This window comes from Salvelinus alpinus, chromosome 20 (assembly GCF_045679555.1).
Source record: "Salvelinus alpinus chromosome 20, SLU_Salpinus.1, whole genome shotgun sequence".
NCBI lineage: Eukaryota > Metazoa > Chordata > Actinopteri > Salmoniformes > Salmonidae > Salvelinus > Salvelinus alpinus.
In genome coordinates, this window is record NC_092105.1 from 50,915,901 (window position 1) to 50,931,853 (window position 15,953).

Consider the following 15,953-nt stretch of genomic DNA (forward strand, 5'->3'; position numbering starts at 1 on the left):
ACTCCACAGAGCTGGGCTTTACGGAAGAGTGGCCAGAACAAAAGTCATTGCATAAAGAAAAAAATAATCAAACACATTTGGGGTTGGCCAAAAGGCATGTGGGAGACTCACCAAACATATGGAAGGAGGTACTCTGGTCAGATGAGACTCAAATTTAGCTTTTTGGCCATCAAGGAAAACACCTCTCATCACCCCAAGAATTTCATCATGGTGGTGGCAGCTTCATGCTGTGGGGATGATTTTCATTGGCAGGGACTGGGAAACTGGTCAGAAATTAAGGAATGATGGATGGCGCTAAATACAGGGAAATTCTTGAGGGAAACCTGTTTCAGTCTTCCAGAGATTTGAGACTGGGATAGAGGTTCACCTTCCAGCACGACAATGACCCAAAGCATACTGCTAAAGCAACACTCGAGGGGTAACATTTAAATGTCTTGGAATGACCTAGTCAAAGCCCAAACCTCAATCCAATTGAGAATCTGTGATATTACTTAAAGATTGCTGTACACCAGCAGAACCCATCCAACTTGAAAGAGCTGGAGCAGTTTTGCCCTGAAGAATGGGCAAAAATCCCAGTGGCTAGATGTGCCAAGTTTATAGAGACATCCCCCAAGAGCCTTGCAGCTGTAATTGCTGCAAAAGGTGGCTCTACAAAGTATTGACTTTGGGGGGGTGAATAGTTATGCACAATCAAGTTTTCCGTTTTTTTGTCTTATTTCTTGTTTGTTTCACAATAAAACATATTTTGCATCTTCAAAGGGGTAGGCATGTTGTGTAAATCAAATGATACAAACCCCCCCAAAAAATATATTTTAAATCCAGGTTGTAAGGCAAAAAAATAGGAAAAATGCCAAGGCGGTGAATAATTTCGCAAGCCACTGTAGTGTCATTTTAACTCCATCAAAACCATGGCCAGAGTAGTTTTAACACAAAATGGGGGTGGGACCATATAAACCCCAAAATAGGGTTAACTTTGACTCCCTAGGAGTTGAATTAACATCTTGTGATTTTACTGTGTACTATATGGGTTGTAGAATACAGCAGAAGGCATTGTCTTACATTCATCACACTGCTTCAACTGTGAAGAGAATAATAATAATAGGCCTACATTCTGTTTATACAGCACTTGTCAGGATGCTCAAAGATTTTTACATGTACTGTAATCAAAGCATGGGTGATTGACAACAATGGCCTAGTGTAGAAGTTTACATAGGCTAATAGTGTTGACTTTGAAAGGCAAATGTTTGAATGTAGCCTTTGTACAGATGCACGAGCTTGATTTTTATTTTTTTTACCTTTATTTAACTAGGCAAGTCAGTTAAGAACAAATTATTATTTACAAAGATGGCCTTCCCTGGCCAAACCCTAAGCTGCCCTATTGGACTCCCAATCACGGCCAGTTGTGATACATCCTGGAATCAAACCAGGGTCTGTAGTGATGCCTCTAGCACTGAGATGCAGTGCCTTAGACCACTGCGCCACTCAGGAGCCCTGATTTGATCACTCCTAAATTGTTGAGGATTTTCCAGCAAAGCAGGAAATGCAAACTTGTAGTGTATTTGAGTTTAAAAAAGCTTCCAATTTGAATGAAAAATGTATCAACCCATACAAAAATGTCCATTTATTATAATCAACATAATAATTCACGTCCTGCTGCTGTAGCAAACTGGCTCAAATTAAGATCCTACATCTGTAGCATAACATCTTTACTTAAACTGTATTTCAGCAGGGAATCTCTTTGCCACCTTCTCCTCCCTCCTGAATCCTCCTCCCCCTCCTCCCCCCTCCTCCCTCTCTGCTGATGACTTCGTCAACCATTTTGAAAAGAAGGTCGACGACATCCGATCCTCGTTTGCTAAGTCAAACGACACCGCTGGTTCTGCTCACACTGCCCTACCCTGTGCTTTGACCTCTTTCTCCCCTCTCTCTCCAGATGAAATCTCGCGTCTTGTGACGGCCGGCCGCCCAACAACCTGCCCGCTTGACCCTATCCCCTCCTCTCTTCTCCAGACCATTTCCGGAGACCTTCTCCCTTACCTCACCTCGCTCATCAACTCATCCTTGACCGCTGGCTACGTCCCTTCCGTCTTCAAGAGAGCGAGAGTTGCACCCCTTCTGAAAAAACCTACACTCGATCCCTCCGATGTCAACAACTACAGACCAGTATCCCTTCTTTCTTTTCTCTCCAAAACTCTTGAACGTGCCGTCCTTGGCCAGCTCTCCTGCTATCTCTCTCAGAATGACCTTCTTGATCCAAATCAGTCAGGTTTCAAGACTAGTCATTCAACTGAGACTGCTCTTCTCTGTGTCACGGAGGCGCTCCGCACTGCTAAAGCTAACTCTCTCTCCTCTGCTCTCATCCTTCTAGACCTATCGGCTGCCTTTGATACTGTGAACCATCAGATCCTCCTCTCCACCCTCTCCGAGCTGGGCATCTCCGGCGCGGCCCACGCTTGGATTGCGTCCTACCTGACAGGTCGCTCCTACCAGGTGGCGTGGCGAGAATCTGTCTCCGCACCACGTGCTCTCACCACTGGTGTCCCCCAGGGCTCTGTTCTAGGCCCTCTCCTATTCTCGCTATACACCAAGTCACTTGGCTCTGTCATATCCTCACATGGTCTCTCCTATCATTGCTATGCAGACGACACACAATTAATCTTCTCCTTTCCCCCCTCTGATAACCAGGTGGTGAATCGCATCTCTGCATGTCTGGCAGACATATCAGTGTGGATGACGGATCACCACCTCAAGCTGAACCTCGGCAAGACGGAGCTGCTCTTCCTCCCGGGGAAGGACTGCCCGTTCCATGATCTCGCCATCACGGTTGACAACTCCATTGTGTCCTCCTCCCAGAGTGCTAAGAACCTTGGCGTGATCCTGGACAACACCCTGTCGTTCTCAACTAACATCAAGGCGGTGACCCGTTCCTGTAGGTTCATGCTCTACAACATTCGCAGAGTACGACCCTGCCTCACGCAGGAAGCGGCGCAGGTCCTAATCCAGGCACTTGTCATCTCCCGTCTGGATTACTGCAACTCGCTGTTGGCTGGGCTCCCTGCCTGTGCCATTAAACCCCTACAACTCATCCAGAACGCCGCAGCCCGTCTGGTGTTCAACTTTCCCAAGTTCTCTCACGTCACCCCGCTCCTCCGCTCTCTCCACTGGCTTCCAGTTGAAGCTCGCATCCGCTACAAGACCATGGTGCTTGCCTACGGAGCTGTGAGGGGAACGGCACCTCCGTACCTTCAGGCTCTGATCAGGCCCTACACCCAAACAAGGGCACTGCGTTCATCCACCTCTGGCCTGCTCGCCTCCCTACCTCTGAGGAAGTACAGTTCCCGCTCAGCCCAGTCAAAACTGTTCGCTGCTCTGGCACCCCAATGGTGGAACAAACTCCCTCACGACGCCAGGTCAGCGGAGTCAATCACCACCTTCCGGAGACACCTGAAACCCCACCTCTTTAAGGAATACCTAGGATAGGATAAAGTAATCCTTCTAACCCCCCCCCCTTAAAAGAGTTAGATGCACTATTGTAAAGTGGTTGTTCCACTGGATATCATAAGGTGAATGCACCAATTTGTAAGTCGCTCTGGATAAGAGCGTCTGCTAAATGACTTAAATGTAAATGTAATGTAAATGAATCATGCTGACACCATGGTCTATTTCACAGGTGAGCCCTACTTGTAGCCAGTGGAGGAAAATTTATGATGTATTTAAATAGGATAAATCAGATTCACATTTAGGCTACCACTTCGAACAAAATTATTTCATTGGAGGTCAGCTGGCAATTTGCAACATTGTTTGAAAATGGCAACGTTTTCAACTTTAGGAGGTTTACAGTGTTGACATTGGCATAGCTTTATTCGAATATAAATATAAATGACCGTTTTCCTAGCAGAAAGAGATTATGCTGGCAGCACGTTTGCGGATTTTCCTTTTCAAAATAAGAGTCACCCTACAAAGACATGCAAAACATTGGGAATATCAAATATTTAGCACTCTAGTGCAGTACAACTGTTTTTCACAGCATTGCTACCACCTTTGTAAAAATAAATGGGTAATTTGACGTATTTTATTTTAAATATTGTATTATTCATACCGTCATTACTTTTGAAAATTTAATCAAATCAAAGTTTATTGGTCACGTATCCAGCAGTACATATCCAGCAGCACTTTGTTCTCCACCCCCTCCATAGCCCCCAATGTAATACACTGTAATATACTTAACATGGGATACATATTGGCCCATAGAGAGAAAAGTTTTCTACCGGTCTCAGTTACGGAGGGGTGAACGAAGTGTTGCTGGATATGTACGACACAGTCCCCCTCCAAAACTACACATAAACTTAGCAAAAAAAACGTGCTTTTTTCAGGACCCTGTCTTTCAAATTTAATTCATAAAAATCCAAATAACTTCACAGATCTTCATTGTAAAGGGTTTAAACACTGTTTCCCATGCTTGTTCAATGAACCATAAACAATTAATGAACATGCACCTGTGGAACGGTCGTTAAGACACTAACAGCTTACAGACGGTAGGCAATTAAGGTCACAGTTATGAAAACTTAGGACACTAAAGAGGCCTTTCTACTGTCTCTGAAAAACACCAAAAGAAAGATTCCCAGTTTCCCTGCTCATCTGCGTGAACATACCTTAGGCATGCTGCAAGGAGGCATGAGGACTGCAGATGTGGCCAGGGCAATAAATTGCAATGTCCGTACTGTGAGACACTTAAGATAGCGCTACAGGGAGACAGGACAGACAGCTGATCGTCCTCGCAGTGGCAGACCATGTGTAACAACACCTGCACAGGATCGGTACATCCGAACATCACACCTGCGGGACAGGTACAACAACAACTGCCCGAGTTACACCAGGAACGCACAATCCCTCCATCAGTGCTCAGACTGTCCACAATAGGCTGAGAGAGGCTGGACTGAGGGCTTGGTGGCCTGTTGTAAGGCAGGTCCTCACCAGAAATCACAGGCAACATCGTTGCCTATGGGCACAAACCCACCGTCGCTGGACCAGACAGGACTGGCAAAAAGTGCTCTTCACTGACGAGTCGCAGTGAGTGGGTGGGGTGGTCGGATTCGGTTTATCGACGAAGGAATGACCGTTACACCGAGGCCTGTACTCTGGAGTGGGATCGATTTGGAGGTGGAGGGTCCATCATGGTCTGAGGCGGTGTGTCACAGCATCATCGGACTGAGCTTGCTGTCATTGCAGGAAATTTCAACGCTCTGCGTTACAGTTTGCAGACGACACTACAGTGGTAGGCTTGATTACCAACAACGACGAGACGGCCTACAGGGAGGAGGCGAGGGCCCATGGAGTGTGGTGTCAGGAAAATAACCTCACACTCAACGTCAACAAAACAAAGGAGATGATCGTGGACTTCAGGAAACGCAGAGGGAGCACCCCCCTATCCACATCGATGGGACAGTAGTGGAGAAGGAGGAAGTTCCTTGGCGTACACATCACGGACAAACTGAAATGGTCCACCCACACAGACAGCGTGGTGAAGAAGGCGCAACAGCGCCTCTTCAATCTCAGGAGGCTGAAGAAATTTGGCTTTGTCACCAAAAAAACTCACAAACATTTACAGATGCACAATCGAGAGCATCCTGTCGGGCTGTATCCGCCTGGTACGGCAACAGTTCCACCCACAACCACAAGGCTCTCCAGAGGGTAGTGAGGTCTGCACAACGCATCACCGGGGGCAAACTACCTGTCCTCCAGGACACCTACACCACCAGATGTCACAGGAAGGCCAAAAAGATCATCAAGGACAACAACCACCCGAGCCACTGCCTGTTCACCCCGCTATCATCCAGAAGGCGAGGTCAGTACAGGTGCATCAAAGCTGGGACCGAAAGACTGAAAAACAGCTTCTATCTCAAGGCCATCAGACTGTTAAACAGCCATCACTAACATTGAGTGGCTGCTGCCAACATACTGACTCAAATCTCCAGCCACTTTAATAATAAAAAATGGGATGTAATAAATGTATCACTAGTCACTTTAAACAATGCCACTTTATATACAGTGAGGGAAAAAAGTATTTGATCCCCTGCTGATTTTGTACGTTTGCCCACTGACAAAGAAATGATCAGTCTATAATTTTAATGGTAGGTTTATTTGAACAGTGAGAGACAGAATAACAACAAAAATATCCAGAAAAACGCATGTCAAAAATGTTATAAATTGATTTGCATTTTAATGAGGGAAATAAGTATTTGACCCCTTCTCAATCAAAAAGATTTCTGGCTCCCAGGTGTCTTTCATACAGGTAACGAACGGAGATTAGGAGCACACTCTTAAAGGGAGTGCTCCTAATCTCAGTTTCTTACCTGTATAAAAGATACCTGTCCACAGAAGCAATCAATCAATCAGATTCCAAACTCTCCACCATGGCCAAGACCAAAGAGCTCTCCAAGGATGTCAGGGACAAGATTGTAGACCTACACAAGACTGGAATGGGCTACAAGACCATCGCCAAGCAGCTTGGTGAGAAGGTGACAACAGTTTCTGTGATTATTCGCAAATGGAAGAAACACAAAAGAACTGTCAATCTCCCTCAGCCTGGGGCTCCATGCAAGATCTCACCTCGTGGAGTTGCAATTATCATAAGAACGGTGAGGAATCAGCCCAGAACTACACAGGAGGATCTTGTCAATGATCTCAAGGCAGCTGGGACCATAGTCATCAAGAAAACAATTGGTAACACACTACGCCGTGAAGGACTGAAATCCTGCAGCGCCCGCAAGGTCCCCCTGCTCAAGAAAGCACATATACATGCCCGTCTGAAGTTTGCCAATGAACATCTGAATGATTCAGAGGACAACTGGGTGAATGTGTTGTGGTCAGATGAGACCAAAATGGAGTTCTTTGGCATCAACTCAACTTGCCGTGTTTGGAGGAGGAATGCTGCCTATGACCCCAAGAAACCATCCCCACCGTCAAACATGGAGGTGGAAACATTATGCTTTGGGGGTGTTTTTCTGCTAAGGGGACAGGACAACTTCACCGCATCAAAGGGACGATGGACGGGGCCATGTACCGTCAAATCTTGGGTGAAAACCTCCTTCCCTCAGCCAGGTTATTGAAAATGGGTCGTGGATGGGTATTCCAGCATGACAATGACCCAAAACACACGGCCAAGGCAACAAAGGAGTGGCCTAGCCAGTCTCCAGACCTTAATCCCATAGAAAATCTGTGGAGGGAGCTGAAGGTTCGAGTTGCCAAACGTCAGCCTCGAAACCTTAATGACTTGAAGAAGATCTGCAAAGAGGAGTGGGACAAAATCCCTCCTGAGATGTGTGCAAACCTGGTGGCCAACTACAAGAAACGTCTGACCTGTGATTGCCAACAAGGGTTTTGCCACCAAGTACTAAGTCATGTTTTGCAGAGGGGTCAAATACTTATTTCCCTCATTAAAATGCAAATCAATTCATAACATTTTTGACATGCGTTTTTCTGGATTTTGTTGTTGTTATTCTGTCTCTCACTGTTCAAATAAACCTTCCATTAAAATTATAGACTGATCATTTCTTTGTCAGTGGGCAAACGTACAAAATCAGCAGGGGATCAAATACTTGTTTCCCTCATTGTAATGTTTACATACCCTACACTACTCATATACAGTGGGGAGAACAAGTATTTGATACACTGCCAATTTTGCAGGTTTTCCTACTTACAAAACATGTAGAGGTCTGTAATTTTTATCATAGGTACACTTCAACTGTGAGAGACGGAATCTAAAACAAAAATCCAGAAAATCACATTGTATGATTTTTAAGTAATTAATTTGCATTTTATTGCATGACATAAGTATTTGATCACCTACCAACCAGTAAGAATTCCGGCTCTCACAGACCTGTTAGTTTTTCTTTAAGAAGCCCTCCTGTTCTCCACTCATTACCTGTATTAACTGCACCTGTTTGAACTCGTTACCTGTATAAAAGACACCTGTCCACACACTCAATCAAACAGACTCCAACCTCTCCACAATGGCCAAGACCAGAGAGCTGTGTAAGGACATCAGGGATAAAATTGTAGACCTGCACAAGGCTGGGATGGGCTACAGGACAATAGGCAAGCAGCTTGGTGAGAAGGCAACAACTGTTGGCGCAATTATTAGAAAATGGAAGAAGTTCAAGATGACGGTCAATCACCCTCGGTCTGGGGCTCCATGCAAGATCTCACCTCGTGGGGCATCAATGATCATGAGGAAGGTGAGGGATTAGCCCAGAACTACACGGCAGGACCTGGTCAATGACCTGAAGAGAGCTGGGACCACAGTCTCAAAGTAAACCATTAGTAACACACTACGCCGTCATAGATTAAAATCCTGCAGTGCACGCAAGGTCCCCCTGCTCAAGCCAGCGCATGTCCAGGCCCGTCTGAAAATTGCCAATGACCATCTGGATGATCCAGAGGAGGAATGGGAGAAGGTCATGTGGTCTGATGAGACAAAAATAGAGCTTTTTGGTCTAAACTCCACTCGCCGTGTTTGGAGGAAGAAGAAGGATGAGTACAACCCCAAGAACACCATCCCAACCGTGAAGCCTGGACGTGGAAACATCATTCTTTGGGGATGCTTTTCTGCAAAGGGGACAGGACGACTGCACCGTATTGAGGGGAGGATGGATGGGGCCATGTATCGCGAGATCTTGGCCAACAACCTCCTTCCCTCAGTAAAAGCATTGAAGATGGGTCGTGGCTGGGTCTTCCAGCATGACAACAACCCGAAACACACAGCCAGGGCAACTAAGGAGTGGCTCCGTAAGAAGCATCTCAAGGTCCTGGAGTGGCCTAGCCAGTCTCCAGACATGAACCCAATAGAAAATCTTTGGAGGGAGCTGAAAGTCCGTATTGCCCAGCGACAGCCCCGAAACCTGAAGGATCTGGAGAAGATCTGTATGGAGGAGTGGGCCAAAATCCCTGCTGCAGTGTGTGCAAACCTGGTCAAGAACTACAGGAAACGTATGATCTCTGTAATTGCAAACAAAGGCTTCTGTACCAAATATTAAGGTCTGCTTTTCGGATGTATCAAATACTTATGTCATGCAATAAAATGCAAATTAATTACTTAAAAATCATACAATGTGATTTTCTGGATTTTTGTTTAAGATTCCGCCTCTCACAGTTGAAGTGTACCTATGATAAAAATTACAGACCTCTACATGCTTTGTAAGTAGGAAAACCTGCAAAATCGGCAGTGTATCAAATACTTCTTCTCCCCACTGTATATATATACTGTACTCTATACCATCTACTGCATCTTGCCTATGCCGTTCGGCCATCGCTCATCCATATATTTATATGTACATAGTCATGCATTCCTTTACACTTGTGTGTAAAAGGTAGTTGTTGTGAAATTGTTAGATTACTTGTTAGATATTACTATATCGTCGGAACTAGAAGCACAAGCATTTCGCTACACTCGCATTAACATCTGCTAACCATGTGTATGTGACCAATACATTTTGATTTGATTTGGAAGACATCCTCCTCCCTCATGTGGTACCCTTCCTGCATGCTCATCTTGACATGACCCTCCAGCATGACAATACCACCAGCAATACTGCTCGTTCTGTGCGTGATTTCCTGCAAGACAGGAATGTCAGTGTTCTGCCATGGCCAGCGAAGAGCCCGGATCTCAATCCCATTGAGCATGTCTGGGACCTGTTTGATCGGAGGGTGAGGTCTAGGGCCATTCCCCCCAGAAATGTCCGGGAACTTGCAGGTGCCTTGGTGGAAGAGTGGGGTAACATCTCACAGCAAGAACTGGCAAATCTGGTGCAGTCCATGAGGAGATGCACTGCAGTACTTAATGCAGCTGGTGGCCACACCAGATACTGACTGTTACTTTTGATTTTGACACCCCCCCCTTTGTTCAGGGACACATTATTCCATTTCTGTTAGTCACATGTCTGTGGAACTTGTTCAGTATATGTCTCAGTTGTTGAATCTTGTTATGTTCATACAAATACTTACACATGTTAAGTTTGCTGAAAATAAACGCAGTTGACAGTGAGAGGACGTTTCTTTTTTTGCTGAGTTTATTCGGTTAGTATAGACTGAGTTTTTTTCCCACCCCACTTTAGCTAAGACAGGTACAAAAAGTTCTCTACAAGCCCAAATAAAATTTCATTGGACACCGGCACATATTTAGCAGATGTTATTGCGGGTGTAGCGAAATGCTTGTATCCCATGTAGAGTCTACTACATTATATTGCATTGGGGGCTATGGAGGGGGCAGAGTGAACAGCCAGCAGCAGTCTGTGTGACAAAGTCCCCCTCAAAAACGAACCATGTCTGGTTAGTAGAGACCCTACTGAGTATTTCACATCACACTTTAGCTGAGACAGGTTGAAAAGTTCTCTCTACAAGCCAATATATATCCCAAGTACTGGTCTCTATTGAAATGTATTTTATTGAGGGCTATGGAGAACGGAGTGCTGCTGGATATGTATGACACAGTATCCCTCCAAAACTACACACATATTTGGTTATTAGAGACCCTACTGAGCATTTTCCACCCCACTTTAGCTGAGGACAGGTAGAAAAGTTCTCTCTACAGCCCAATATTCTCAACATACCAGTGTTACCATAGTATTGTTTATTATTTTTAGTCTTAAAAAAACTACAATATTTACTGATTGCCTTTACTTGTTGGCACAATACAATTGGCCACTGATTAAAAATATATATCTTCTGAATGAGTTATCCACATTGCAATGTTTTGAAATGCAGGCTTTTATTTAAACGGTTTCCTCATTACCATACTAACGTGACGTCATAATTTGTGCTCCTGGCAGAATAAAATATAAAATAAGCATTTTAATGCCACAGACATGGTAGGAACGGGGTCAATAAAATAGAACAGCATCAATACCAGCTATGATCAGCCTCTCCAACCGGGAGTACGGTATCCAGGTCTAGAATATCGACCTCGTCCAGAACAGTGGCAGGTCCGTAACCGACAGCCTCCACATCAGCATCAAATACCGAGTTTTGTTGAAAATTGGAGAATGGTCCAAGAGCACAAGGATGCGATAGTGCTGGATTTGAATAATTTGCAGAGAAAACCAGACTAGAAGCAGAACACGCTGTACTCCCGTGCAGACAGGCCGATGAGGTTGGAAATATATGTGGGCCATTGTTGCAATTGTTTACTGAATTAGCTCTTGTCCTGAGCTGTTCGTTTTGTTTCTCCAATTTTCGCACCAGCTCCTGAAGCTTTATCACTTCGAGCTCCGCGTTTTGAAATTTATTGTTGCCATTAACGTCCGCCATCATTTGGGGGTTCAACACTTCCGCTTCCATTGGTTAAAATACGCATTTAGAAAGACAAAATCAACACGCACTACGGTCGGTAACCGTAATGATCGGTCGGGTCGTTCTTTGTAGTAGACAATTGAGACGTGCTTCGTAGTGATGCTGTGTGCAGATTCAGCCCAATGATGTATTTATGCCGCGTTCAAGATGACTGGGAACTCAAAAATCTCTGACCTCCGACTTCAGTGTGTTCAAGATAACTAGGAACTCGGGAAAAACACGAGCTCTGATTGGGAAAAATCGTTTTGAATGGTCATCCGTACTTGGTCATCCGAGCTTGGGCATCATCACCCCCCGATTCAAATAACCAACTCATCATCAAGCTTTGATTATTCGAATCAGCTGTGCTAGGGCACTACACAGCTTTTCGAACTGAAGATCACTGACGTCACGATTTGACCTCGTTTTTCCGAGTTCCCAGTTGTCTTGAAAGCACCAAGAATCCCTGGATTGCTGATTTCAAAGGGACAATAAAGAGTCTTTGAAGGCACCGGCCGCCATATTGGTACTCCTCAGACGCAGCAGTTCTCCATAGGAACGAACGTAAATCTATAGTATTTTAATAATATATTTCAACGACAAAATGTCATTTATTTAACTATTTCTTTGTTGTAGTGCGGACATTAACATTAGTACTCTCAAAAATATATACTTTAAAGCTGGAATAAGTAATGGTGAAACTGCCACGTCGGTTTGTGATATTACAACATCAAATGAATTAATTCTCACAATGGTAATGTTTTTTCCCCTCTGAAATCATTGCACATCATTGCACGTGCGCTAGAACAATTACCCCACCAAAAACATTATTGAAAAAAGTCTACTTGATCAGACTTTATATGGGCAAATAAAACTCATAAAAAAATAAATAAAAGGGAAGGTTCCATATCTTCCTAGATCTGAGGGTGATTCTAATCTTCCAGACTTGGAATTGTATCAAGTCGCCACCCAGGACTTTTACTTGCGACATATAGTTATTTAAATGCACTAAAGCATTTCGTTACACCTGCAATAACATCTGCTAAACGTCTATCCGACCAATAAAATTTGATTCGATTTTTGATTTGATATAGAGGAACAATGAAGATGTGCAAGCTCATCCCCAGAATCTTTGTCTATTTTCAAAAGGGTCAAGCTAAGAACATTAACAACTTAATAGTTAAGAACTCTATAACAATATGGGCTAAGTTTTTTAAAACATATTCTACAGAACCATTATCACTCCCTAAAACATGGAACAACCCGATGGAACAATCCTTGGATAGCTTTTCAGAATTCAGAGATAAATTGGTCCACACAGAAAACTAAAGGCATGGTAACCGTAAATGACTTGGTAATAGGAAATACATTTATTTCCATGACAGAATTCAAAAGCAATTTTGGACTGACTAATGTAGATATTTTCAAATACATGCAACTCAAAAGTTTAATATCAAGAAATGTTGATTTTAAATATTTTGGACATCAGAGCAATTTTAAGGGAATCCTATTTGAGTCTGTAAAGGATAGGTAAGATATGCAAAACCTTGCAGAGATCCTATCCAACTGACAATCTCTTAGAAAAAAATAAAAACTATGGAAGCCAGATTTTTAAAAACTGATATTGTCACAAGAAGGATGGAATTTTTGAACATAACTAACAAAAGTACAGTTAATTAAAATGTACTCTTAATCCAATATAAACTAATGTGTGCAATTTATCACACAAGAGACAAAATTCACAAAATGTATAGCACATTGACAGTCATGTCTTAAGTGTAAAATTAACAATGACTCAATAATCCATGCCTTCAATGTAAATGCACTTTTAATCTGTTTGTCTGCATATTTCAAGACATGGCATATGAGGGTGGAGTGAGATACCCAATGGGTTGGATGACACTTTTCTCGTCAATCATCTTTAAAAAAACGTATGCTTAAAATCAACCAATCATCTAATGTTAACACAATGGAAACAAAATGGTGCAGTTTGAGGCCATTTGGCGGAAAGTGAGGTGAGCGCTGGAGATCGGGGTGTGGGCAGGTGGGTCTGGGCAGGTGGGTCTGGGCAGGGGTGAAGTTGTCGTTTGTATGTGTAGGTTTTATATTGTAAAAAAAAATGTGACATGGGATGCGACGACTAATGAGGCATTTTGTCCCAGTGTGGCGATACTGATTTGTCAGCACAGATGGTTTGTTTACATAGCAGGTTAGCATAATTCACTTGGAAGGTTAGGATAATTAACCTGCCACAGGTTAGATTAATTAACGTGGCAAGTTAGGAAAACTAACGGGCAGGTTAGGTGAATTAACACATCAGGTTGGGAGAATGAGGTTAAGGTTAGGAAAAGAGTTAGGCTTAGCTACAATGCTACAGTTGTCAAACAACTGTTGTCCCCGACGCGACCACTAGATAGAGCTGTAGGCGTACTCCATCTACAGGAGAAACGTAAACAACAAGAGAGAAACGTAAACAAACCATCTGTGGCGACAAATCATCCATACCATAACACTGGTGGGCAGATTGTTTTTGGCACTGATCATTTGGACGAATCACGATTTTGCAGGTGTTCTCCTTTTTTTGGAATGGGGTTGTATCTGGCCCATGCTTTGGCGTGCGTTCAGTTTGCTTCAAAGTTAATTACGTTACGTGTCACTTTGTACTGAATTACAGTTTCCCTAAAACGGTGCGCAGCATTCTTCAACAGGCTTTGAGGTACGTTTTATCTCGTTTTGTGGGTGTGGCGAGGTATGGTCTGATCAATATGGGTGTGTGACACAGGCGACTGGTGGCGTCTTAATTTGGGAGGACGGGCTCAAAGTAATAGCTGGAATGGAATAAATGGAACGGTATCAAACACATTGTTTCCATGTGCTTAATATCAATACTTTTGATTCACATTTAATTGATTTGGTACACACACAATGCATAGCCTACAAATACTTGAAAGGAAACACCAAACTGTTTTGTGTAACTTCTGTCCAAATTTTTATGAAGAATGATTCATATTTTTGTATTGCACACACAACCAGCCCCCCGGCCCTAATTCTTACACCATATGGGTATCTTACAGTAGGTCTACTTTGGTAGCCTGAGTGCCTGTGAGAAAAATTTTAATTATGTAAAAAAATTGCTGGCTGAGACATGTTAGAAAAATATTTTTGGGCCTATATGCATTTTACTGTGGATGTTTGAGATATCGTGATTCAGAGTCAATGTATTATAGGCTACTCAATTAAAAATAACATAGTAAAAACAACAATGCAAATTTGTTTTTTTCTGTTTAATTGCTTACAAATGTTCACATATCCCCTATAGTATATTCGTGTTTGAAAACATGAATTGTCAGTGTAGTTTTTATGTAGAAGATTAACATCCACTTCCATTTAATAAACACAAGAAAGGTATGAACTCTGAAACATGTTCTTTTTCAACCTCAATACATTTCCGTATCTATATAAGGAGGATCCATGTCACCAAAACGTAATTCATAATCGTCAATCTGTTATACAGCTCCATAATAAAGACCCCATCTTCATCCGCATGAACGTTGGATGTTCAACTAGGTCATTTTTCTGTAAAAAAAATGAAGAATATAGTGACCCAAATTGACCCAAACAGCGACCCAAATTAGGTTTGGAGATTTTTATGTCTCCGTATTTAAAGAAACCAATTGAATCCCAGTAAATCCACACCCACCATTTGTAAAACATTGATACAGCGTACCGTAAAACATTAGTATGAGATCTAGTTCTGAGTGTGTTTCTAAATGTGTTTACCTCTGGTGACTTCGAAGCAGCGCTCACAGTGGACGGTGCGTCTGTAGACCAACATACTGTCCCCTGCCATGAGATGGCCCAGGTCACTGCTACACACCTCACACTGAGGACGCAGAGACACACAATGTCAGATGCTCTCATTAGGCAGAAGAAGATGATCATGATGCATGTGTATGATTGTTACATCTCAAGGCAGACACACAGTCTGGTCATCTTAATGAGGAGACGGTTGGATCAAATCAAATCAATCAATTATTGGATCTAGTAGTGCAAATGTAACCTATCAATATCACAATATTGTAGATCTGATAAGAAGAAAGACGCCTCTGTACGCACACTCAGACACAGACATTCAGATATTAGCATATGGTGTTAATATTTCAATATTGAAATACTGTTTACCTTGAAGCAGGTAGTGTGGCAGTTGATCTTCATATCCTCCAGCACCATCTTTGGTTGTAGCTCATGGGCTTACAGCAGTAGGAGCACAGGTCTCTCTCCGACACAATCCAACAGGGACTGAGAGGGACTTATCATCATCACATGGCTGTGTGAGAAAGTATGCATGGACCTCATGTAGGGCCAGACAGAATCTGGTAGGGGAGATATTTTATCAAAACCATCAGAGGCCTTGTTATTTGTGGCGAAATAACTATGTTATATGTTCTAACTGCATTATAGGACTTTTACAACTGTGTTATTTAAAAAATACTAACGTTCAAATAAATGTTTTTGTTTGTACATGTGATATCTTAATCATGTGCACAGTCTTAGATGAAAACATAGATATAAATAGCACAGTTTGAGAGCATAATGATGATGACGGGATTTGTGAAAGCAACTGAGGA

General features: G+C 43.0%; 1 protein-coding gene across 1 annotated transcript in view; it reads right to left on the minus strand.

Moving 5' to 3' along the window:
* Positions 1-11,784, minus strand: part of LOC139547056 (SLAIN motif-containing protein 1-like) — a 39,604-nt gene extending 27,820 nt beyond the window's left edge. The window contains exon 1 of the mRNA XM_071356110.1: positions 10,904-11,784. Within this exon, the coding sequence (XP_071212211.1) occupies positions 10,904-11,334 (431 nt within the window). The 5' untranslated portion in view covers positions 11,335-11,784. The remainder of the gene's footprint in view (positions 1-10,903) is intronic.
* Positions 11,785-15,953: the final 4,169 nt, after the last annotated feature.